This window comes from Mixophyes fleayi, chromosome 3 (assembly GCF_038048845.1).
Source record: "Mixophyes fleayi isolate aMixFle1 chromosome 3, aMixFle1.hap1, whole genome shotgun sequence".
Classification (NCBI taxonomy): Eukaryota; Metazoa; Chordata; class Amphibia; order Anura; family Limnodynastidae; genus Mixophyes; species Mixophyes fleayi.
In genome coordinates, this window is record NC_134404.1 from 79485824 (window position 1) to 79511208 (window position 25385).

Sequence of the window (25385 nt, forward strand, 5' to 3'; positions counted from 1 at the left end):
GACGCAGATCTAACACTAACATTGCAGCCATGGCGTCTGTGATTCGCTTGGCGACTGGGTGACTGCTGTCATATTTGCTTCCCCTCGCAAATGATTGTTTCACAGTTAATTGCTGAAATGTAGGACTGCTCATTTTATTCACCTGCCTCTGGGATGACGATTCACCCCCAGCAGCAGCAACAGCAGCAGCAGGACTAACGCTTTCTTCAGAGGAATCAATAATAGTGCCGGAGTCATCCAGCCTTAAGTGGGATGCCGGGCTAACTCCGAGCGCTACTGAGGATATTGATGAGGATGGTGTGGTGGGTGTATTTTGTAGCCGTCGGTATGTCGGTGAGCGGAGGGTCTTAGCTGATGAGGGAGTGCTTGTATTCTTTTGGGAAGAACTTTCAGCTTTTCCCAACACTTTGCCATGAACTCTCGTTAAATGGTGTAACATAGACGAGGTTCCAAGATGGTTAAGGTCCCTCCCTCGACTGACTGTGGCTTCACATACACTACAAATGGCTATACAATTGTTGTCTGGATTTGGGTAGAAATAATTCCACACATAAGAAGTGGATTTTTTTGTTTTATGCCCAGGCATGACAATGGCCTTTTTCTTGTCACGTGCCAGAACTGCTGCCACTGGTGCAGGACTTACACAAACAACCTCATCCTCATCAACATCCTCATTAGCGCCCTCGTCGCCTACACAAATCTCCCCCTCATCCTCTTCTAATTCCAAAGTGGCATCCTCAATTTGGGTATCACCGGCTACACTCGGGCTATTAAGGCACACATCAGCAGAATGCTCACGATTAGACATCCCACTGTTGGATGGACTCTCCACAGGGATTGTTGTCATTTGTGAATCAGAGCAAATATTCTCCTGTAATGCCTCACTGGTATCTTGCAGCTCAGCTTTGACGCGTAACAGTAGTTGTGCACCAATTGTAGCCTGGGTAACTTTTTGGGATCTGCCACTAATAGCCAAAGGTGAAGGCCTCATTCTCTCTTTGCCACTGCGTGTGTAGAATGGCATGCTTGCAATTTTTTTTTTATCGTCACTTAACTTTTGCTCAGTTACACTTCTTTTTCGCTTCAATACAGTAAATTTTTTTTTGGTTTTTGTTTTTTGCACTAATTTGAAAACACTCTGTTGTTTGACATCGCCTTGGCCAGATGACGTACTGGGAACACTAACATCAGGACTGGTGACAGAACCTGGTTGCTCATTTAGATCATATGTGGACTGCTTTGAATCCATTCTGAGCGCAAACCACTGAGGAGTGCTAAAAATTATTGAGTAGATACTGCTGACAGATATGACTTTTGACAGCCAGAAATATTAATGCACAATTAGGGAGGACACCCCAAAAACACTGAGGAGTGCTAAAAATTATTGAGTAGATACTGCTGACAGATATGACTTTTGACAGCCAGAAATATTAATGCACAATTAGGGAGGACACCCCAAAAACACTGAGGTGTGCTACAAATTATTTAGTAGATACTGCTGACAGATATGACTTTTGACAGCCAGAAATATTAATGCACAATTAGGGAGGACACCCCAAAAACACTGAGGAGTGCTAAAAATTATTGAGTAGATACTGCTGACAGATATGACTTTTGACAGCCAGAAATATTAATGCACAATTAGGGAGGACACCCCAAAAACACTGAGGAGTGCTAAAAATTATTGAGTAGATACTGCTGACAGATATGACTTTTGACAGCCAGAAATATTAATGCACAATTAGGGAGGACACCCCAAAAACACTGAGGAGTGCTAAAAATTATTGAGTAGATACTGCTGACAGATATGACTTTTGACAGCCAGAAATATTAATGCACAATTAGGGAGGACACCCCAAAAACACTGAGGAGTGCTAAAAATTATTGAGTAGATACTGCTGACAGATATGACTTTTGACAGCCAGAAATATTAATGCACAATTAGGGAGGACACCCCAAAAACACTGAGGAGTGCTAAAAATTATTGAGTAGATACTGCTGACAGATATGACTTTTGACAGCCAGAAATATTAATGCACAATTAGGGAGGACACCCCAAAAACACTGAGGTGTGCTACAAATTATTTAGTAGATACTGCTGACAGATATGACTTTTGACAGCCAGAAATATTAATGCACAATTATGGGGGACACCCCAAAAGCGCTGGGGAGTGCCAAATATGAAGAAAAAATAATAAACCTCTATCCTCCTCTCTGCACTAGCGATTTTGGTTAGAGCAATTGCAAGAACAATATGGTATTCTCTGTCCCTGCTCTAATTAGCCTATGACTACACCCTGCTCTCTCCCTCTGTCAAATGGCGATGGATTGCTGTGGAGGCGTGTATTTATAAAGTTGAAGTATCGCGAGAACCGAGTCCCGAGATCCGACGACGTCACAATGACGTTCGGCCTCGATTTGGATTCGGAATGGGCGGGAGAGTACCGAGCTGCTCAGCTCGGTACTCGGATACCCAAAGTTCGGGTGGGTTCGGTTCTCGGAGAACCGGACCCGCCCATCTCTAGTAAAAACTGAGAGTTCTGCAATTTCATAAATCCCAGTTAGAGGGCCTTGTGCAATGTCTTTGTGGGTGATACGCCCTACTCAGGGTACAGGGTAGAGTGTATTTGACACCAGGGTCTCTCTAATAATATTGCTTTGCTTTGAGAGGAATTACATTTATTTTCCTGATGGAAAACAGAGATGAATGGATCACAGAGAAGAATATAAATAGCAAATTATTGCAAAGATGATAGTGCTTGTTTTTAATAGTAGAAATCAGTAAGTCATATCAAATAAAACAGATAATCAGAGATAATAAATGCTTTCCTTCTTGTATTATTAGAAACATGGAATGAAAACATAAAACACTCGTGTTCCTTTTAAATAATTTCTAGAATTGTACATGGTCGTACTCACAATTGTAATCTCTTGATGTCCCTTTTTCCTTTGATGTCTATTTTCTCTTTGGAGCTCATTTTTAAGGACTGTGTATATGATTTAATTTCCTCCCTACTGAGATGGTTATTATCATTTGCACAGTTCTTATGCAATTCATTCATTTGGGTATACATGTATTTGTGTTATGTTGTAAGTACAAACGAGCAAAACATTCATGGTTCACTTTGTGGAATAACTGACGATTTTGGTCCAGTAGATAGATTTCTTGTGAATCAATTCTTACAATGATTTAAGACTAAATATAAGGAAGTTTTTTTGTATATTATTTAATACTTTGGGCCTGATTCTTTAAGGAACGCAAATCCTGATACGTGCCAATTTTTGTGTAAAATTGATCTGCGGATGCCCAGAAACTAACCATTTACCAGAGAATGCAGCAACGTCCAATTCATCTTCATGCGCAAAGCTCCCTTATACAGCCTACGATTTCATGGGCAGGAAGGGGCATATGTCAAGTTACAGTAAGGACGCCTAGCTCGAGCGCACACAGTGTCCGATTCAAGCTTTCAGCATCTCTAAAGTATGTGCTTTTCTATCGCATAAATTGCACCAGCTACAGGTCAGGTGTAAGTGCTGATTACTAGTGATGACAGTTGAGTATGCATGCTACATCATGTGTTTGCAATATTTTATTGGGGGGAACAAACCTTTTTTTTTTTTTTTAATCTTTCAATAATTGGTCATTAATGACAATTTTATTAATAGATGACATTAATTGAAAAGTTTTTTTTCTCTGCGTTATGTTGGGACTTTATATTCAACATATGTATTGGACGTATCCTGCAGTGTCTGTTAGGGGCGTATTCAATTGTTAGCGGTAACGCTGATAAACGAGCGCTCAAAAAATATTACCGTTTATATGGTAATATTGCGAGCGAAAAGCGTTAATACGGTAGTTTACTCGCGAAATTTCAGCTCGCCGCTCAGGGGGTTGCGAGCTGAAATTCCGCCAGTAAATACCGTATTAACGGTAAGATTTTTTGAGCGCTCGTTTATCAGCGTTACCGCTAACAATTGAATACGCCCCTTAGAGTCGAGCAGACCTAGACCCGTATTCATCAACAGATGTATTTTTACATCTACTCCTTCTTGAATACGGACGTGCACATGCCCGATATATGTGCGTTTTGCGTGCCTTAATGAATCAAGCCCTATCTGTTCCAATTGTTGTTATTTTTAGTTATCATTTCTACAACTTCTTGTTCAAAATCGCTGTGTGAAATTGCGCTTTTGTAACCCCCCCCCCTCATCTGTGCCACTGAGTAATCGTCAAACTACGCAAGCTAATATTTATGCTATGAAACTAGAAACAGTAATTATTGTAACAGCTCAATAGCCACTTAAAGACCATACAGGCTGGTACACACATGCACATTTAGGTGCTCTCCTTTTGACACATGTTGGGACATGTAGTATACCAGAGAAATATTACAAGTCACTAAAATTCACAGTGATACAGTATTGCACGGAAAAAAATATTATATAATATATTATATAATATTTTATAATTTTCTTATTTAAGACAGTTTAAAAGCTACGGAGTAACTTTCTACTCCACAGCTACTTACATTGACAAAAGTGAAAAATGTATGACATTTGTTTGATTCTGTTGGTCAGGATAATAATTTACAGATAATACAAAGCACTACCAGACATAATCACACCCAACTTGGTGCAATAATGTTTCTTTGTGCCCTCTCCAGTTTTTCTAATGGACCATCCCACCATGTTCTGCATTTACAGTCATTAAGATCTCGACAGCTATGTGTAAATCAAATTCCAGGTATTTTATATTACATTCGCTAATTGCTTAAAGTCAAAGCCTTGCTCAGATGCTGACTGAGCATAAGAGGTGAAATTAGTTTGTGCTTTCCCTAGGGACTCCCTGGCTAATCTTATTAGAGCTCATTTATTGAGTCACCCATTAACCATGGGTTGTATGTATCTCAATTTGGTTTTTATTCTCTCTCTTGCAAATTATGAAGGTTGATTATATTTCCTAAGTTTCTTTCATTTTTTTTTTTATATTCTAGTCAATACTATCTTGCAAACATAATGAGAGTATATGGAGTCATATGTCAAGTCTATACTTATTTACAGTAGGGTTCTAATTTAGCTGAGATCTCTCCAAGAGATGAATGAGCAATTGAATGTCATTAGCCATGCATGCGGCTTCATTCTCAGTAACTCACACTATGTCCAGTAACCTTTGCAAATACTATACAGTATTGCATTATATAAGCACTAGGTCTGGTGAAATAAAATGAAGAGTCTGCCAAAGTGTTTTCATGTAGCTGCTGCTTAATGGCTATAGACTGCTCTTTCTTTTCTAGTGCAGATTCTTTACCTAACAATATATTGTGATCACCGCTTGGATTCATCCATGATCTTGATCAAATTTCCACTCATTTGACATTAAACAAAGAACAACAGCCACTGTATTTGTTACAATCAATCAATCTCTACCACACATTGGCAGAACCACAAAATTCCCATATTAAAGAACCCCCACATTTCCAGAGAAAATTAGCCCTGCTTCCACGTTATATTTTGTTGGGGCACAACACCTTGGATAACATAGAATTAATGCAATCAGTGCAAATAAAATTAATTAGACATCTGCCATCAATTTCAGCTGCAGAGAGATGTGTATATCGGACCCAATCTCAGGTATCACTGGGGATTTAAACATCCAGCGGGGAAAGTTATTGGTGATTGATTTTTGAATCCCCAGTGATGATGCTGGAGGCAGGTTCTGCATATACTTACCCCTGCTGTTCTAATGGTCTCACCCTTCCACCAGTCCGTCATACTGCTCCAACCCACAAAAGGAGCAGTGTTCCTGGGATATTTCAGGAGAGCTTTAGGAATTTGTGTGGGATAAACTAAGACCAGCCGGAGGTATGACAAAGTTGCACTCATTGGGGTCTATTTATTACATGGAGATAATCCTTATATCCTGCGAAAACTGGAGTTTTCCCAGGATTAAGAACTTCTCCCTAGCTGGTGAAGACATGCAAAGCACTGGGAAATCTATATACAAGCACCGTCACTGTCCTCCAATTGCCTTAGTAGGGCTTCCAGTTCAAGTGTGTACAGCGAGCTGGCAGGCATATGCTGAAACACCAGCCTGGTGAGCAGTAAGCCGTCTCCTGCTGCTGTCACTGGGGAACGGAGTGTAACTCCCCAATGACATATTTTTGTTAAATTGCCCAATAAATTATTTTCTATCGCAGCAATAAAAAAAATTGTTATCAGAGGAGACTTAGCAAAAAGACCCCATTAATACAAATTATTAGGGAGTGGATAGCATGCTCTGGGGGATTACCTCTTCTCCCCTCATTATAATTCACCTCTGCTTCCATCACTCCTACCAGTTGGAGCACAAAAGAGGGAATAAATGGGCAGTTTCAGATTCTGTAAAATATGAAAGGTTTACCACGCCTGAACAGCATTGATGTGCGGAAAAATATCAAAACCCCTCAATAATGGGAGAAATCTAAAAACATATGATCAGAATCTGCATCAGTTTTTCTCACCTCAGGTTTTATATATTGCAAGAAAAATTTAAAATGAAAAAAAAAAACATTCTGGTTCAAAAGTCATTGATATTCTTAACTCTGGGTCTACAAAATGTCAACTTCAGTTGTGCGTAGGCAACAGAAGCATTTTAAAGGTAACAAAACGTGAGAAAAGTGAGTGAGAACTGTCCTCATAGATCTAACAAACAGAACAGCTTTGTTCCACCTTAAATTTCTGAGTTTATGCATCCTATACGGTTTCCTGTATTCTGACACTTTTCTGTAACTTAATCTAAACCTGAGAGACACATGCAGTCATGTATGGAGAAAACTCAATTTTCCTAAGGTACAAAGTGAATTGATTTATGTCATTGTTCTTGTGATATAAATTTAGTTCTGGCTTCGCTGTTCTACAGACCTTCCCATGTCAATCCAATTTCATAGTTGCAGAAGCTTGAAAGCTCCCTCCTCTCATTGCAGGTAATGATAAAATAATTAGCCTGAATGAGTGCTCCTAAACCACCGCTTTCACAAGAAACATATTATATATACATTATATATATATATATATATATATATATATATATATATAGTCATCTATTTATTTATACAGCGCCACTAATTTCGCAGCGCTGTACAGTGAACTCATTCACATCAGTCCCTGCCCCATTGTAGCTTACAATCTAAGTCCCCTATCATACACACACACAGGGCTAGATTTACTAAGCTGCGGGTTTGAAAAAGTGGGGATGTTGCCTATAGCAACCAATCAGCTTCTAGCTTTCATTTATTTAGTACCTTCTACAAAATGATAGCTAGAATATGATTGGTTGCTATAGGCAACATCCCCACTTTTTCAAACCCGCAGCTTAGTAAATCTAGCCCACAGAGTCTAAGGGCAATTTAATAGCAGCCAATTAACCAACCACTATGTTTTTTATGGAGTGTGGGAGGAAACCAGAGCACCCAGAGGAAACCCACCCAAACACGGGGAAAACATACAAATGCCCCACAGATAAGGCCATGGTCGGGAATCGAACTCATGACCCCAGTGCTGTGAGGCAGAAGTGCTAACTGTATAATATATATATACATATACATACACACCACAATTATCAAGAGGGAGTCATACTCAGTCCACCAAGTTTTACCTTATTTTTGCATATAATGTATATATTTTTTACACAAGAATCAATGACATACATACCCTGTATATGTAACTTACATTCTTGCGTGTGGTTTATGTTATTCCATTTGTTTTACTATATATTTATAAAGCACAGGAAAAGGGTTTCTCCACCTTTCCAGAACCTATTACCCTAATTATGTATAATCAGTTTAGATTCTCTCCATTGAAAATCTTCACTGTTGTCTTAAAGAGCTTAAGGATCAAAATGAGTGCCAGTACCTCAGCCAATGACTCAGTAGGCATTCTATATTGTATACTTGCCAACTTGGGCAAGCTGGCATCCGGGAGATCGGGGGGGAGACGGGCATGTGGGGGACAGGGCTACGGGAATCTGTCACTGGCCCCGCCCCTAAATAACATCACACAGGTTTAGCTAATAACAGCAGGGGGCGGGGCCACGATGACGAGCTAATCGAGTCACAATTCCTGCTCCCCACCACTAAACTAATGGCCTGCTCTCCCAGGAGTCCAGGAGGACTCCTAGAAATTCAGGAGTCTCCCGGACTCTGGGAGAGTAGGTAACTATGCTAAATTGATGAAAGGGAAAGTAATTTGACTCTTGTCATTGGACAACTGTGGCGCACATGATCAGACCCTAGACTGGCTGGGAAAAACAGTAAGGCTCCTTTCAGCTACTTTTGCAAAAATGTAATGGTAAAGTGCAATGACAGGAAGTTTTCTATTGCAACAATATGCAGAGATAAAAAAACAAGTTCTGTTACTGCTCAATAATAAAGAGGCCCCTTAACCTGTTAAAGTCATATATGCTTACACAGTGCATCATAAGAATATCATGTGCACATTAGGATGTATACATTTACAGCTGTCTATGTTTCCTAGTTATGCTCTTATTTTCAGTAGCTCTCTGAACATATGTTCAGTTTGAATAGGCACAAGGAGATGTGCCCTTATAAATTCCTTCTATTTCTTTTCAGTAGCAGTTAGACTTGCATTCTACTTTTCTTTACATTTTGTGTTATGTGGAGTTGTTAATCTTATTTGTACATAGCGGCAAGACATCCATAGGACTGTGGTCCGGGTATTCTGCCGAATTGTGTGCTCAACCTGAGCCTTCTGCCAAGCATGCCCAGTCCAGGCCTTCTGTCAGGCGTGCCTAGTCCAGGCTCTCTGTTGAGTTGTGTGCTCAACCTGAGCCTTCTGTATAGTGTGCCCAGTCCGGGCCTTCTGTCAAGCGTGCCCAGTCCGGGCCTTCTGTCAAGCGTGCCCAGTCCGGGCCTTCTGTCAAGCGTGCCCAGTCCGGGCCTTCTGTCAAGCGTTGCCAGTCCAGGCCTTCTGTCAAGCGTGCCCAGTCCGGGCCTTCTGTCAAGCGTGCCCAGTCCGGGCCTTCTGCCAAGCATGCCCAGTCCAGGCCTTCTGCTAAGCATGCCCAGTCCGGGCCTTCTGTCAAGCGTGCCCAGTCCGGGCCTTCTGCCAAACATGCCCAGTCCAGACCTTCTGCCAAGTGTGCTTAGCCCAAGCCCCCAGAGAGATGTTTTCATTTTGAATCTGAGCTATCTACTTTATTCAAACTTAATCTTTCCTGTCCTGCCGACCCAATGGGGGACTCCTTAGCTGCCTTTTCTTCTGAATCTTCAGACCCCCATTCAGTTTTCTTTGATGGAGACCTTAAACAGTTTTCTGCAATCAGTCAACTGTGCATGAAGCAGTTTGAAGAATCTCTGTTATATTTTTCAGACCAGTTTAACCAAATGGTTTTAATGATCATGAATTTCAGAGGGGAGCTACAGACTTGGGCCTTCTCCCTTCTTAACTCTGATGACCCCATTATCCATTATATTATGGCATTTTGTCAAACTCTGCACAATTGTATCCAGCTCTACTGTCCGCAGTGGTAACAACCTGTCTGCAAACCATCTCTGCTCTGTATCCTGCTCCACTGTTCGCAGTGGTAACTATCCATCCGCAGACTATCACGCTACAGTATCTTGCTCCGCTGATTATCAGTGGCCTCTACTGCTTTTAGACCCACATCTACCTGATGCAAGCTCAGCTATCCTCCAGGTTACTCCTAGACTTCCGGGTTCTCCTAACAGGTCTCGCCTGCACTCAAAAGACCAGGCCGCAACCTGTGAGGCAGAGGCTGTGAAGTCCATACCTCCTTGTAGGGTTCCATCGTGAAAACCATCTGCTTTGTTAGACTCCGCACCTCTGGGTTGAGTAGAACCAAGCCAGGCCAATCTCAAGAGTTCGTCTATAGCGACAGTGCAGTGAGGCATGAAACCATCTGAGGAGCCTAGTGTGCAAATGGGGAGAAATAAAAGTCTTCCTGTGAGGAATTTTTGTGAGAGTAAGAGTGGTAGCCACAATGCAATCAGATTGATAATAGGTCTCGTGGTATCCAGATCTTCAGAATCAATAGGATTAAAAGAATAAGAAAGAGCGTTAGCGTTTTTACTCTTGGAACCAGGCCTGAACATAATAATAATATCAAAATGAGAAAAAAATACAGACCATCTGGCCTGTCGAGGGTTCAATCAGGATGTGGATTGCAGGTTCAAGAGGTTATTATGATCCGTATAGATGGTTACAGGGAACTGGGCTCCCTCTAGATGATGTCTCCACTCTTTTAGAGCTAGATTAATAGCGAGGAGTTTTCCTTCTCCAATTTCATAATTCTTCTCGGGCCGCGGATAATTTCCGCGAAAAAAAACACAAGGACAAAGTTTCCCAGATGATTTTTTTTAGATGAAATACCTCCAACACCAAAGAAAGAGCGGAATTAGGCTGCTGGAGAATAGGGGCAGAAATAAAAGCATTTTTAAGCAATGCAAAGGCCTCTACTGCCTCAGGGGGGGGGGGGCAACATTTGGAATTGGTGCACTTCTTAGTGAACGCGGTAACAGCTGCTACTAACGAGTAGAATCCTTTGATAAATTGCATTTAATAATTTCCAAATCCAAAAAACCATTGAACCACCTTAAGACCTACAGGTTCCGGCCAATCAATAATTGATCTAAGCTTCTCAGGGTCTATTTGGAGCCCTGAACCAGATAACACGTATCCTAAAAAGGGAAGCTGTTTTTTCTCAAAGACACACTTCTCCAGTTTGCAGTATTAAACCAAGAAAGAACAATGGACAAGATGAGAAGCGATATCAGGAGAGAATATAAGAATGTCGTCCGGCCATGAGGTGGCATCTTGTCAGTAATAATAATTCGATGCTGCAATCTCAGGGTCTATGTGGAGGTAATTTGGAGGCTTCCTGCAAGCAGAATATTAGCATAGGAGTGGTACTGTGGCTAATGTCTGAAGACAACTTGTAAGTGGGAGAATTTCCTCCCAGGGCAATACAATTCTTTGAAGGCAAGGGGAGTGAAATGTGGATCCCTAAGATCGGACTTGAGCCCGGTGCCAATCTAGATTCGGAGAATGAAGTCTAAGCCAAGTAAGGCCAAATACTAGAGGATTAATAGGCTCAGGTATTGCCAAAAAAATAAAATAAATTATCTCCCTGTGTAGAATCCAAGCCCGGAGAGAGAGAAGAGTAGTGCACCTCCTTATAGCTTCTCCTACTATCCTATTACCATCGATGGCCATAATGGCGATAATAGGTTTCAGAAGAAGCATTGGTAGGGATCATTTAGAAACTGTGGCAGCACTTATGAAGTTTCCAGCAGCCCCAGATTCAACAAAGGCAGGTAAGTAAACCTGTTTTTCGGCATGATGCAGAAGCACTTTAAGGGAGAAATAGAATCAGATAGATAAGAAGTGAATACACCTAACCTAGTCTCTCTGGAGCCAATTAGGAATTGCCATTTCCCAGCCGTTTAGGGCAATCACCTAAAATGTGGCTAGATTCTCTGCAGTACAAGCTAAAATGATTCTTAAATCATCTCTCCCCTTCTTCCGAGTAGAGGCGAGCTCTTCCTAATTGCATGGGTTCCTCTAAAAGGACAACTGGAGGCTGAAAGCAAGGAGCCAGACGGAATCCGGACCAGCGAGAAATTTCCTTCTCTTGACTATGTTCCCTGAAGCATATGTCAATCTGATTGCATAAGGAAATGAAGGCGTCCAGACACGCGGGTAGTTCACGGCCTACTAGTTCATCTTTGATCCAGTCCAAAAAAGCCTGCCAGAATGTGGCCACAAGGGTTTAGCTGTTTGACTGGAGCTCTGAAGCCAAGGTGCGAAACTGGATAGGGTACTGACCCAAAGAAAGGGTACCCCGGCAAAGACGCAGAATACTGGAAGCAGCACTAGTGACTCGTCCGGGTTTATTAAAGATTCTCCTGAACATTTCCAAAAAGGTGGAACAATTGTGCAGCAAGGGGTCATCATTTTCCCATAATGGTGATGCCCAGGCTAAAGCTTGTCCCGACAACAGGGAAATAATATATACCGCCTTCATTTTTTCCATAGGAAAGTTTCCAGGTTGTAACTCGAACTGGAGGAAACATTGGTTTAAAAACCCACAACAAGTCTTTAAGTCACCATCGAATTCAGGGATATTCGGGATGCGCAGCTGAGTAGTCACAGAAGATAATGGCGCAGAACTTTGCACCGGAGGTGAGTTTGCAGGAGGTGCTGCCTGTTAGGCTAGCTTATTCTGAATGGCGTCCAAGCGGATAGAGAGGCCCTGCAATAACTGTAATAGCTGAGCCTGGTTCTTTTCCTGTTCCTCGACTCGACCCACCAGTTGCCCCTAGAGATCTTTCATAGAGAGATTGCCTGCTCTGTTCATCATAGTGGGTCAGAGCAAACTGTTATGCTCACAGGAGATTTCTATCAGTCAGGGTTAGCACTTGTCTTCTTAAGGCGTGGAGTCTAACAAACCCCTCGGTCTTCACCAAGAACCACCGCAAAGCAGGATGGATTTTGCTGCTGGAGGCCCGCAAGATGTGGCCCTTAGGTTAGCCCACTGGTGTGATAGATGATAGACGGATGCTAGTAGTAAAAGACCAAAGGCTGGGCCAGGAAAGTACAGACTCAAGTTTGCGGTTAGTGTAGTGCAGCGAGGCAAGGCAGACAAGACCCCTACAGGTAAGCCGGATTTAGAACACTGAAGCAACACAGCACACACAGGAGAATATGAAGCTGTAGTCAGTTGGATCGCCGGGTCTGATACACTAAAGCAACACCACACACAGGAGAGTCCAAACCCGTAGTCAAAGGAAAGCTGGGTTGGATACACTGGAGCACAGTCAGCAGAAGGGATATCCAGAAGCAAGGTCAAAACAAGCCAAAAGTCATACACAGGAAACCAGGAGAATACACAAAAGTAGGAACACAAGGAGAGTTAGACACTAGGCAGAACCCCTGTTGCTTTGGCACAGGCGTTGTGTCAGAGTGCGTTTGAAATAGCAGAGGGAAATTCAATCTTCACGCCCACGGTCACATGACCCCAAATATCTGTGCCACCCACCTGGATGTACAGTGTGTGCCGCAGTGATCGGGAGCAGGAACATGGAGCAGGTACGTTTCCTAACAGTTACAGGCAGAGGATTGGCTATAGACCTTACCGGGACCTTTCCAGGTAGGCATATGGCATCATAAGGCGGCCTGGAGGCAGTGAAACAGTGATAGACTGTGTGCACATTGTGAGCTGCAGCAGACCTGCAGGTCTTGTAATCAATTGCAGAGCCTGCAGCCTTTATTTAGTGGCTATGTGTCAGAGGAAGGCTGGCTGCTTGATCTGTTTCTCTGGGTTTGATCAGCTATACCTGGACAACCCCTGCTGAGTGAGACACCGGCTAAGAGATGAGAGAGACAGGCTGAGAGGTAAGAGAGAGATGGGCTGAAAGAGACAGATTGAAAGCTTAGGCAGAGAGAGAGAGGGAGTCAGATATGCAGGCATGAGAAAGACAGGCTGTGATATATAAGAGTCAGGCTGAGAGAGACACAGGTTGGGAGCTAGAGATAGACATCTGTGTGAGAGACAGCCATAAGAGAGACAGGCTGTGAGGTAAAGAGACAGGCTGAAAGATTAGATTGAGAGTTTAGGGAGAGACTGGCTGAGAGAGCAGCTATGAGAGAAACAGATTGGGAGCTTAGAGATGCAGCTGTGAGCATGACATGTTGAGAGAGACTGAGAGCTGAGGAAGAATGAGAGTGAGACCCCTGTGAGAGAAACAGGATGAGAGACAGAAAACCTGAGACAGAGATGTGCTCAGAGCTGTTAGGGAGAGAGGCAGCTGTGAGATGCAGGATGAGTGCTGAGAGACAGTTTAAGAACTGAGAGAAAAACTCCTGCTTGGCTCTGCTGAAGATCTCCCAATGAGCACTGCATAGATACATCTCTCTAGCCTCAACCTTCCCTATGTCAGCCAGTCCCTGGTTTCCACTTTCTCCAAACTCCCACACCAGAGCATCTCCTCTCCCACAAAAGAAGCTTCAAGCTGTAGATCCCCCTCTTCCTCCTCCTGTCTGGCAGCCAAGAACGGAAATTCTGCAGCGGAGAACTAGCTCATTCCAACAGGTTGCTTAGTAAAAGCCTGAACCTCAGCAATAACAGGGCCTCCACCACCACCCTTATGCAACTAGGCCTCAAGAAGAAGACGCTGAGAAAGGCAAAGATGGACATCAGCACCTTCACGGTAAGTATTTGAGTGAAGGGTGATGTCTTCCTACAACACCCTGGTCAGTATGTTTATCGAGCTCTGAGTCACTGACACCAATAGACATCACATATCTTACACAAGACACTGCAAAATCCTTAATTAATGCACTTATCTCCCTCATTGACTATTGCAATTCCCTCTTTACTTGTCTTCCCCAAAACAGACTCAAACCCTTATAATCTATTTTGCACGCAGCGGCTAGATTGATATTCCTTGCAAATCGTTATTCCTCTGATGAATCCCTCTGTATGTCTCTATACTGGCTGCCTGTTTTCTACTGAATCCAATATAAAATACTTTTACTAACCTACAAGGCCATCAGCAAAGCTGCACTCCTACAACAAATATCTCCCAACTCGGCAACTCTGTTCTGCACAAGATTGGGTCTCTCATCCACCCTTATTATATCCTCCCATTCCAGGTTACAGGACTTTATTCGGGCTGCACCCACTTTATGGAATTCACTCCCTCACACAATAAATCTCTCCTCTGGTCTACAAACTTTCAAGTGTACTCTGAAAACCCACCTCTTCAGACAAGCTTATAATATTCCTCTACCACCCTCTTAACCTCACTAGATTACCCTATTACCACCCATTACACTATTCACACAAGACAACAACTCCCTGACCAACATTGCTGTGTGACGGGATCATTTAGCTTACGAATCACTTTTTACCTTTGCAGTCTGGCTAGGCCGAAATGCAAAATGTAGACTTAACCTCATGTATGAAACTCCCATTGTCCCATAGCTTGTAAGCTTGTGAGCAGGGCCTTCTCACCTATTTGTTTGTTTTACCCAGTTTGTTTATTTATTACTTTACTGTGTTTGTCCCCAATTGTAAAGCGCTACGGAATATGTTGGCGCTATATAAATAAATAAATGATGATGATGAATAGACATCTCAATGACCAAGACCCTACACATTGCATATATGAATATACTGACATCTTAGTAACTGACTCTTCACTTGATGTATAAGTAAAGTGTATTTTATGGAGGTCACCTGGATGCTCTCTGTATTGTACGGTGATTTCCAGGATGCTATATGTATTGTACGGTGGTCACTGGGATGCTCTCTGTGTTGTATAGCAGTCACGAGGATGCACGCTGTATTGTATATCGGTCTCTGGGATGCTCTCTGTATTATATATGGATAACTGGGAAGCACTCTGTATTGTATATCAGTCAATGTAATGCTTCCTGTATTTTATATAGGTTCCTAAAATGCCTACCTTAAATAGAAGTCCCTAAAATACGTGCAATTGTTGTGATTCTGCCTACCATTGCATGTGCATTGTTCTTGGATACCACAGATGTGGCTAGGGATAATGATTTGCTAACCATGCAAAAAATTTTATTAGCCCTACTTACCATTTCTTTGGTCCCGCCTACAGGAAACCACTTTAATAAAAAAAAAAAATCACTTTAAGTTCCTAATCCGCCCCTGGTTACAGGGTTCAGCTAGTTAGTGCTGAAAAAGAAGCATAAATAGCTGCTTTGTGTTGTGTGCGGGGCAACCAACGCCAGCCAGTGGCAGGTGACTAGTGAGGGGACTGTGTGTCTAGCTAGCAGTAGGGTCACATGGGATTGTAAATACTTTGTTTAAATTGCTGGAACTACAAGAGTTGCTGTCTGTACCATCATGATACCTCTGAAAAAAACTACAGCAAAGTGGTTTAGCAAACCTGTGTCAGCTGCATTTGTTTGGCCTGCTTTTCACATTATATAGGGACAAGAAATCTATAGGGATACATTACATAGTGGCAGGAGATCTACGGGGCTAAATTACAAACTGGAAAGAGATCGACAGAGCTACTTCACATAGGGGCAATAGATCTACAAGGCTATATTATATAGGGGTTAAGAGATCCACAGGGCTACAGTACATAGTGGCAGGATGTATACAGTGCTAACTGAGGTTCCTGATATGTTGTCACATTACAATGAAACAATAATACAAAAGACTGCTTTACATTTCTAAGTAAAATAAGCCGTTATTTAAAAAACGCATATCTAGGATTTTGATGTAGATAGAAATTTTAAAAAATACATAATTTTTCATACTGCAAACAAATGGATCTCTTACTGTTTATCCAGACCTCTCCAGCTCTTATTTACAAAGCCTAGTTTGAAGAAGAGAACCCCCCATAAATGAGTACTGAAATTCCCAGGTGAGAAAACGTAGCTCAGAAATGAGGTATTAAAGATGCTTTTAATACGATCGGGACATATATGCCAGGTTTAAGAATCATTTCTCATCTTGCTGCAAAAAGAAATTGATTCATTCTCAACAGGAACGGGGATTGAATTTCTTCAGAGACTGCTACACATAACTCAGTTTATAGTCAACACTTAAACTTTTTCATTGTATTGAAATATCAGATTATTTGCTTTTTTTTAATTTTCAGTTTCAAATGCAGATAATAGTGATGTCAGGGGTATCTTTGAACACAGAATACATCGACATTGTCTTGACTATACCACTTCTTATGAAGAACTTGTAGATTTAGGTTGTTTTGAATTGTAGTCCAATCGTTTTTACCAAGGGCTAAGTAGTGGGTATTTCAGTGTTGCAAATCTCATTCTGTCTCCCTAAGCATCTTATTTCCAGATGATGTATTCTTTGCAATAGTGTTGGTTATCTTGGCTCAGACCCCTGTTAAGTCTGTGTGACTCACTGATATATGGAAAACTCAAATTGAAACTGATGAGCCAGTTAAGTTGATTCTTTTGGCCGTAAAATGAAAATTCGCCACACACATATTATCTTCTGAGGATGCAATTTACAGAGGGGATAGGTATTGAATGGGCATTGCGTTTACACAGAAGCAATGTTGTAAATACAGGCATCACACAATCCTAGAAGATGGATAAAATGTCCTTTGTAACTTCAAAGTCATTTTCCACTAACCCTGACATTTTTTTTATTTATAGTAAGGAAAGTGAAGCAGCTTGGAAGTTGAGTTGTGTTTTAGTTACATTAACTGACGATTCTAAAGTTTCCATTTGAAACAAAGCAAGTTTCTGGTATGAGGTGATTCTACGCCCCAGGTGTTTTACCATCACTGATAGTTAACATTCCATTATGGAACACTTGAAAAATGAGTCATGTGACATCACTGCTCCCCTTATTTATTTACATTTTAGAGGAGTAATATTGCTGCTCTCTAAATGTAACCAATGACATCACTGCTTTTGCTCAAGCAACAATGTACAATCAACTTGTTAAATCTTCCATCGCATTCGCGTTTTATATTTTCGGTATGAATTGAGTATAATGTCCTGATGTTTTCTTTTACACTCATCAGGAGATACTCCTTGTGTTAGCAGAAGTGCAAGTGTATTAAGTGTCTCCTGCTGCGTGAGACCAGCATGAACCAGTACAAGCTCTAAGGTCACAGACCAACATCAGCACTTATCTGCCTGTGAGAACAGAGAAGCTTGGTATTTCAGGAAAGAGCAATCTGAACGTGAGGAAACAGGAATAAATGGCTCTGTAGGACTGGAACTTTAGTACACAGTATGAGAAATAGGTGGAGAATGGTTTGTTACCTTGCCACCCCGGTTTGCACACTGGCTTTACATCCACTTTCACAGTGACCTCTTCTGCGGTGTGTTTCTGGCCGCAATCATAGGCAGTGACTTTAATCTCATATTGGTGCTGCTTATCATAGCTTAGCTTCTCTGTGTTCCTGATGTTACCTTGAAGATAAATGACAAAAAATAACACACGCAATGATTATTTAAACCTTGCCTGTGCAGAACTTAGTTTTAGACTTATGGTTACACTAGGTGTGAAATAAATTAAAGGCCATATTAGATAAACTATAGTCAAAAAAGCCATAGTAATAGTCATAAACAATAAGCCATCCTTGATGTTCGTCAAACAATACACAGTCCCCTCTTATGTCCATCTTATACTCAATTCTTCTCTGCTGTTCCATCTGTAGCTTGTGCCAGTCACTGTGTATACATTGTGCTGTGTGCCTGGGACAAGTGATATACTTTAGGAAATTCAGGCAGAACAGCCAATCATTAGCTTATTCACTTTTCCTCAATGAACTCCAGCAGCCAATCAGACTTAGACTCTGATTTCGCAAATTAGTTTGAAAGTTAAAAAAAATGTGATGGATGAAGAGATAATTATGAATTATGAGTGAATACCTCATTATTCAGCAATTTAAATGGTTCTTATAAATTGATAGGCTGAATATTGGTTCAGAACACAAAATAGCCACACTTTAAATATGTGACAGGTGAATTTTGATGTGTTGCTCTAAAACAATCATATTTGATATACATTAAGTTCAAATAGATTAGAAAGTAACAAAAGTAACAGTGGAATTATAATGTTTCCCACTCATTTGTATAAGCGGTTGCATGAGATTGTTATTATATAATGACATAATTGCATTTATGCCATTAAACAATTACCAAATTAATTCACACACAATGCACATTTAGCATAAACTATAGAGGATAATGCTGCTGTATGTGCTTATTAGATTAATCTCAGTAGCAATTATCTTATACATTATGACCATTAACTATCTAATAACCAGCTGTAAGCGCTCAGCAGCCAATTTTAGTAGCGATACTAGAGATAGTGCTCTAGTCGGATAAATTGCTTAGTATGAATGGCATACAATAAAACGCTTTACAAAGAAACATCCAGATCTGTAAATGCTCTGCTACTTTCCAATCAAGGAGCAAAAGTTAGAAAAAAGGAAATTGAAAGACTTCAATCATACTGCTGCTAATAATAGGCGCATCCTGAGCAATGAGATGAAAACCGATCATTTCATATTGATTGACATTAGGAACCAGTGGATATTAGCATCTCATGTCAATATTTCTTGCGCAATAGCTCTCTGTAAGTGAAGCAACATTAAAATAAAAACCTTAAATGTCAATTACTCTGTACAATAAACAGTGTGATACATTCCGCTGCCCATGCAGTATACAGTAAGTGTTTTCTGCTGCCTCTTCCTGCCCTATGACATGTTATTCTTTTTGTTGATAAGTATAGATTTGAGGATGTAGTCAGCCCATGAGATGTATAGCTTGTCTAGTCGTTAAAGGAAATCTATCTTTAATATAGTGTACCTGGAGGAGCGTTCTTTTGAAGGTTTTTGAACCAGATTTTCTTATAAAGCCACAAAATATAATCAGGGAATATACAGCAAAACAAATGTTTTATCACTGTATCTGACTGCTACCCAAATGCCATGGCAGTGGTCTTCTGTTCCTAATCCTTTATGATTATCTGTGTGTAATTTGCTTAATCAGTATGTCTGGTCTGTGTATTCTTTTATTTTTCATGTTTTATGTAATGTGTTTTGGATCATTGCAGTCTGTTTATTGTATACTACTGTAAATGTCTTGACAGCGCTGAGGACAGGGTTGATCAACCAATAGGTTGCTCTGGCTGCAGTATAGGGCGCTGGAGCCTGGGGGCTTGGTATTGCCAGGATTTAATTTTTTTTTCACTATTTTTTATTAAATCATGTTGGCGAGCTGGAATCATCTACTATTACTATGTCACTATTACATGACAGGCAGCCTAGCAACAACTTAGATTGCTGCTAGCTGCCTGTCAGTGCGACTGCGATTCTTAGCCTGGTCTCGCAAGACAAGGACTTCCACATCTCACGAGACCAGACTAAGAACCAATTGGAGTTGCTGCCTGGCTGCCTGTCATATATAGCAATGAAGATGAAGACTGCTCTGCCTGAATGTCAGCAGGTGAGACTTAGTTTCTAGGTGGGAAGATTCTTCTACTGTTACAAACAATAGAATAGAGAGAGTGGAGGGTGTATGGTTTAGAGGGTCACTAGCAGTCAGAACATAGAACAAACTATTTAATAAAAGACCTTCAATTCAAAAGAGGGGAACATTTAAACTAGGCATTGTTTTTCTCTGAGGGTGGAGGGGGGTGGTTGATGAACTGGCTAGGGGTGTGTAAATGAAATAGTTGAGGGGGAGGTCGATTAAACGGCTGAAGGGGGAAATGAAACAACTGAAGGGGCAGATGAAATGGCTGAAGGGGGCGATGAAGTGGCTGATTAAGGGGGCTGTTAAAACATCTGTGAGGGCAATGAAAGGACTAATGGAGGTAGCTGAAATGGCTGAGGGGGTGATGAAATTGCTGAGGGGGGCTTTCAAAAAATAGAGCAGCATTGGGAGGCATGATCTCTGTATTGTATGACTGTTACAGTGATGTCCATGGTCACTAGTATGCTAGATACTAGTCTGATGGGGCTGGAAGATGTATATGTTTGATTATAGCTCTTTGAAGTTGTATATATTTTATTGTTTATATATGTCTTTCCTAGAGGGTACTTTTATCTGGCCATCATAGAGTTTTCTTTCATTTACACTTTTGCACAATGCGTCTCATCAGTTTTTCTGCCTCTCTGCAAACCAAGGCATGCTTCTAATATGCAGATGCATCACCTGAGTGCAGAGAATAGGTGTGCACCTTGAAGCTGGGCAGATAGTTCAGCACACCAGTGGAAAAGCAAAGTGATTTGTGCTGTGCATCCAGTGTGCTTCAGATATGAGGGTAAATACATAGCTTTCAGATGCACAGGACTATCCTAGAGCATTTTGAGGTTTAATTAGAGTTTGATGCAATTGCGTCAAACGTGCAAGCGTGAAATGCATGTCACATAAAAAGCACATTTAGTTGCACATATCCTACAATGTCTAAATCTGATATCTGCTTGAATAAACCAATATAGCCTCAAACTAAGGAGATTCTGAGATGCAGATGTCTTCTTCTCACCATAGTAGTCACAGGCGTTAATGTATTATCATTAAACACTTGTTACTCCATGAGTAACCACATCTGAAGGACCAAGTTCAGATTCAAACTGGCTGCAAATTCAATTTCAGCAAAATGCAAACTTTCCTTGGTTTAGTTTTTAACTCACCCATGCTGTGGTTACAGGAGCACACAACATAAACAGACATAGTATACATATTTCCAGACATTTCATCAACCTTTGTATATGCCTTTTACAACAAACACTTTACAAAATTAACAGTCTGAAAGGGCAAAAATCAATTTGAGATAAAGCACCCTATGCCATCTGCATCTTAGCTTTAAAGTGGCTTAATTGCTTTTCACATGCAACAGGTTTTAAGTGGGTAACTGTTACTAAAATATATTTACTAAAATATATTAAATGTTTTTGCATAAAGTATCAAATGTCATATCATATAGCTCTGCTGGATGTCAGCAAAGACACCCATTTATCTGGTCCAGACCATTGAATATCACCATTGAGCACTACCAATCAGGGCCATGTTTTCCATTGGGCACGATGGGCAGGTACCCGGGGGCCCGACGGGCAAGGGGGCCCCATAGGCAGGGCTCTTAATTAGAATAAATAATCCTGCAAAAGAAAAAACCTGCAAAAAACCCTTCAAGGGTCACTGAGCAAGTACATCTATCTATCTCTATATATCTATAGCTATATCTGTATCTTTATACATCTATATCTATATATCTATATCTATATATCTATATATATATATATATATATATATATATATATATATATATATATATATGTATGTAGGGGCCCTGGTGCACTGCTTTGCCCGGGGGCCCATAATGTTGTTAAGATGGCCCTGCTACCAATTATGTTTAAACAATAGAAAAATAGGAGTATTACATGCATTACACATCACAAAATAGTAAGTATTTAGTCTTAGAGCTGCAACATTATCTTTTTAGCTTTCTAAATGGCCTTCACTGACATATGTCATGGAACACATTCAAAATGAGTCCTATCAAAGTTGTGAATACTTCATCCTGAATACACACGAATGGTAGACTTCTTCACCAAGCTAAAAAGAAGTTTCCACGCTGCTATTTTACCACTCTGCAATACCAAAAGCACCTGCCGTACTGATGGAAGGAAGGATTGATGAGTTACATCATTAAGGGGGGTGTGATGTATTCTATTAACTGCTATATTGTTTCATTACATTGTATTTAAATTTACTGCAAATTAGGTTGAACACATTTTTGCAATTTTAGCAAGAGGCAAGATGTAGACAAAAGTGCAATTTGATTTACATAACTTTCAGGATACTTAGACTATATTATTTCATACCCTGTTAAACTATGAAGCAGGCACATATTTCTACTAAAAATGATTTTCCCTCAGTAATATGTTTCTCAGTGGTGCACAGATGTTCTTTATACTTATCTACTAGACTCTGTTTCTGGCACACATCGAATTTCTTCCTTCCAAAAAAACCAGGACCTCATTAAAGTTGCAGTGGTACTTAGAAGCATATGTTAACTAGGGCTGCGGCTTAAACACCTTCCTTATTTCTTTAAGGTGTACATTTTTTTTTGTTATTTAGATCTAATGAATTGGCCTCTGAACAGAAGGTGAAATGTTTCTACATAAAGCGAAGCACAATATGTTTTAATCAGACGTTAGGTAAGAGCACACCTCCAACTAGAGAATCAGTGGTGCAGCAAGTTTAAATTTGGTCCTAGTTATACAACAGGTTTTATAAGGTTTCACGGGGAAGTCAATCCTAAAAGCTGACAAAAAAGTTATTCATCTATATCTCCTGACAATAGAGAGAGACTACAGGATTTCACCATGAATTGTTACAACAATGAAACTAAAAAGTACTGTCAGGTTAATAAAATAACTTTTTTTGCAAAGAAGAGTTTCTCTGAGTGCAGCCTAGAAAACACGACAGACATTGACTACAATTTAATACTACAGTATCTTAGTTTTTTCGTGGGAGAATCATCTACAAGAAGTTGTTGAGAGATACAAAGGGCCTGATTCATCAAGGATGCAAAAAAAAAACGTAATGTGTGTTTCTTTTTTAAAACCGCATGTAATTCAGGCATATACGTGACGGTATTCAACTACAAACCGATCTGAAGAAATGCCTCTTATTGAATACAGGTGTAAGTACACTCTGCATATATGGCACAACACAACACACTGCTGGATACGTACAATACATATGTGCAATATGACAGGTTGTGCGTGCGCTCAATCTATACATGCCCTTACTCTACATGTATATGCCCCTCCCCTTCCCTATTATGCCATTGAAATCCTAGGCTGTAGGAAATGTCCATAGCATTTAAAGATGAATTGGATCAGGGCAGCATGGTGGTTTAGTGGTTAGCACTTCTGCCTCACAGCACTTGGGTCATGTGTTCAATTCCCAACCATGGACTTATCTGTGTGGAGTTTGTATGTTCTCCCCGTGTTGGCGTGGGTTTCCTCTGGGTGCTCCAGTTTCCTCCCACACTCCAAAAACATACTAGTAGGTTAATTGGCTGATATCAAAATTGACCCTAGACTCTCTCTCTCTCGGTCTGTGTATGTATGTTAGGGTATTTAGACTGTAAGCTCCAATGGGGCAGGGACTGATGTGAATGAGTTCTCTGTGCAGTGCTGCAGAATCAGTGGCGCTATATAAATACATGTTTATGATGATGCACTCACTGGCATATTGACCTTTTCTGGGTATGCACAGTGCAATTTTAAGCAAAATACGGCAGATATTAGCATTTACTTTCCTTAGTGAATCAGCCTCTATGACTCTTAGTATTATTTTACATATAAATATTTTATTTTGTTTCGCAAACAGTTTTAACATTTTATATATCATTAATTATATATTTTTAGTAGGAGAGTTTAATAAACCATAAGATTTTAAGCGGACAAAAAGAGTATACAATTTTGCTTGAATCCATATACACGGACAAACCACAGCTGACCTATCCATATAAAGTTAGAGAAAATTATTTATTATTCACAGCTGCAAACAGCACAAACAACAAGGCTAACAAAAATACACAGACTGAATGCTATTAGACAGTCATATCTGGGAGCCAATGAAAAACGATACATTAGAACTATGAAAGGTTCTTTTGGGAAAAATGTGAGGAGGGGGCATTGGGGGAAGGAAGGGGGCAAAAGAAGCCCTCCAAGAAGAACAGAAGATTGATTATTTTATAGGGTAATATCACTAAAGCTTTATCGTTTTACTACAGTCTTTATAGATTTTGCTTTAGTACATACTTGCCTACTTTCGGCAAGTGTAGTCCGGGAGAGGGGCGTGACTAGAGGGCGGGAGGGGGCGAGGTAGTGCCAAATGTGTAATGTTGGCCCCACCCCTGCAACAAAAATGTTGCTCTGTTGCGGGGGCGGGGCCAAAATTATGCGAATCACGTCATTTAGGCGGCACTACTTACCCCGACGTGGACAGACCGAAGGGCTCCTTCCCCAGCCAGCATGCAGACGACTTCTGTGTAAAGCAACTGGAAGTCATGGCGATCACTATAGAATCCGGCGCCAGCTGATGACGTTACCGATAACCGCGACGCAGTCATCGGTGCTGTAAAGGGGGTAATGTTTGAAATCCCAGCAAATTGCGAGAGATGCATTGCTTAATACATGTCGTGACTTGGGGACTAAAATCGCGGGTTATCACCCATGATTTCCCATGATTTTAAATTGCTGAAAAAAAACGGAGCTTGATATATTTACCCCTCTGTAGTGAATGGAACCTTACTTTACTTATGAGAGCCTACAAACCAGAATGATGTTGGCACAAAACACACAATCGCAAGGTATAAGTGCGGAATGGGCACATGAGCGCATATACTTATGCACTGAAATGGAAAAATTACATTTCATATTGCAAGATGTGATTGAAATAGATAGAGGGGTGGAAAAGGCACATTTACTGGGTGTTCCATACTTTATGGCACAGAGCTATTTTCTCATCCCTGCACTTTGCATTTACACTTCTGCAGGAAGCACATTTTTAGACACACTTCAATCAATGTCATAAAACACTTTAAACTCACAAAAAGGACACACGTAATAAAGACAGTCACCTTACTTTTATGGTAAATTTAAGACATAAATGAGACTAAACCGAGCAGTATTTTAGGAGTGAAACTGAAAAGCTTAAATGCAAAATAACTAATGGGGTGACCTATAATGGTAATAGGTTGGACTTGATTGTGACGTTTTTGCTTTTCAACCTTGTACCTTTCATGATTAGCTAGCAATCTGCAAACCTAGGCACAGGATGGTTTTATAGGGCTTTTCCAAAGAACGTGAAGT

General features: G+C 40.7%; 1 protein-coding gene across 1 annotated transcript in view; it reads right to left on the minus strand.

Annotated features, from left to right (window-relative positions):
* The window catches only part of CLSTN2 (calsyntenin 2), a 707966-nt gene that overhangs the window by 127540 nt on the left and 555041 nt on the right, over positions 1-25385 (minus strand). Inside the window, exon 5 of the mRNA XM_075201886.1 lies at positions 17806-17955. Coding sequence (XP_075057987.1) covers positions 17806-17955 — 150 coding nt within the window. The remainder of the gene's footprint in view (positions 1-17805; positions 17956-25385) is intronic.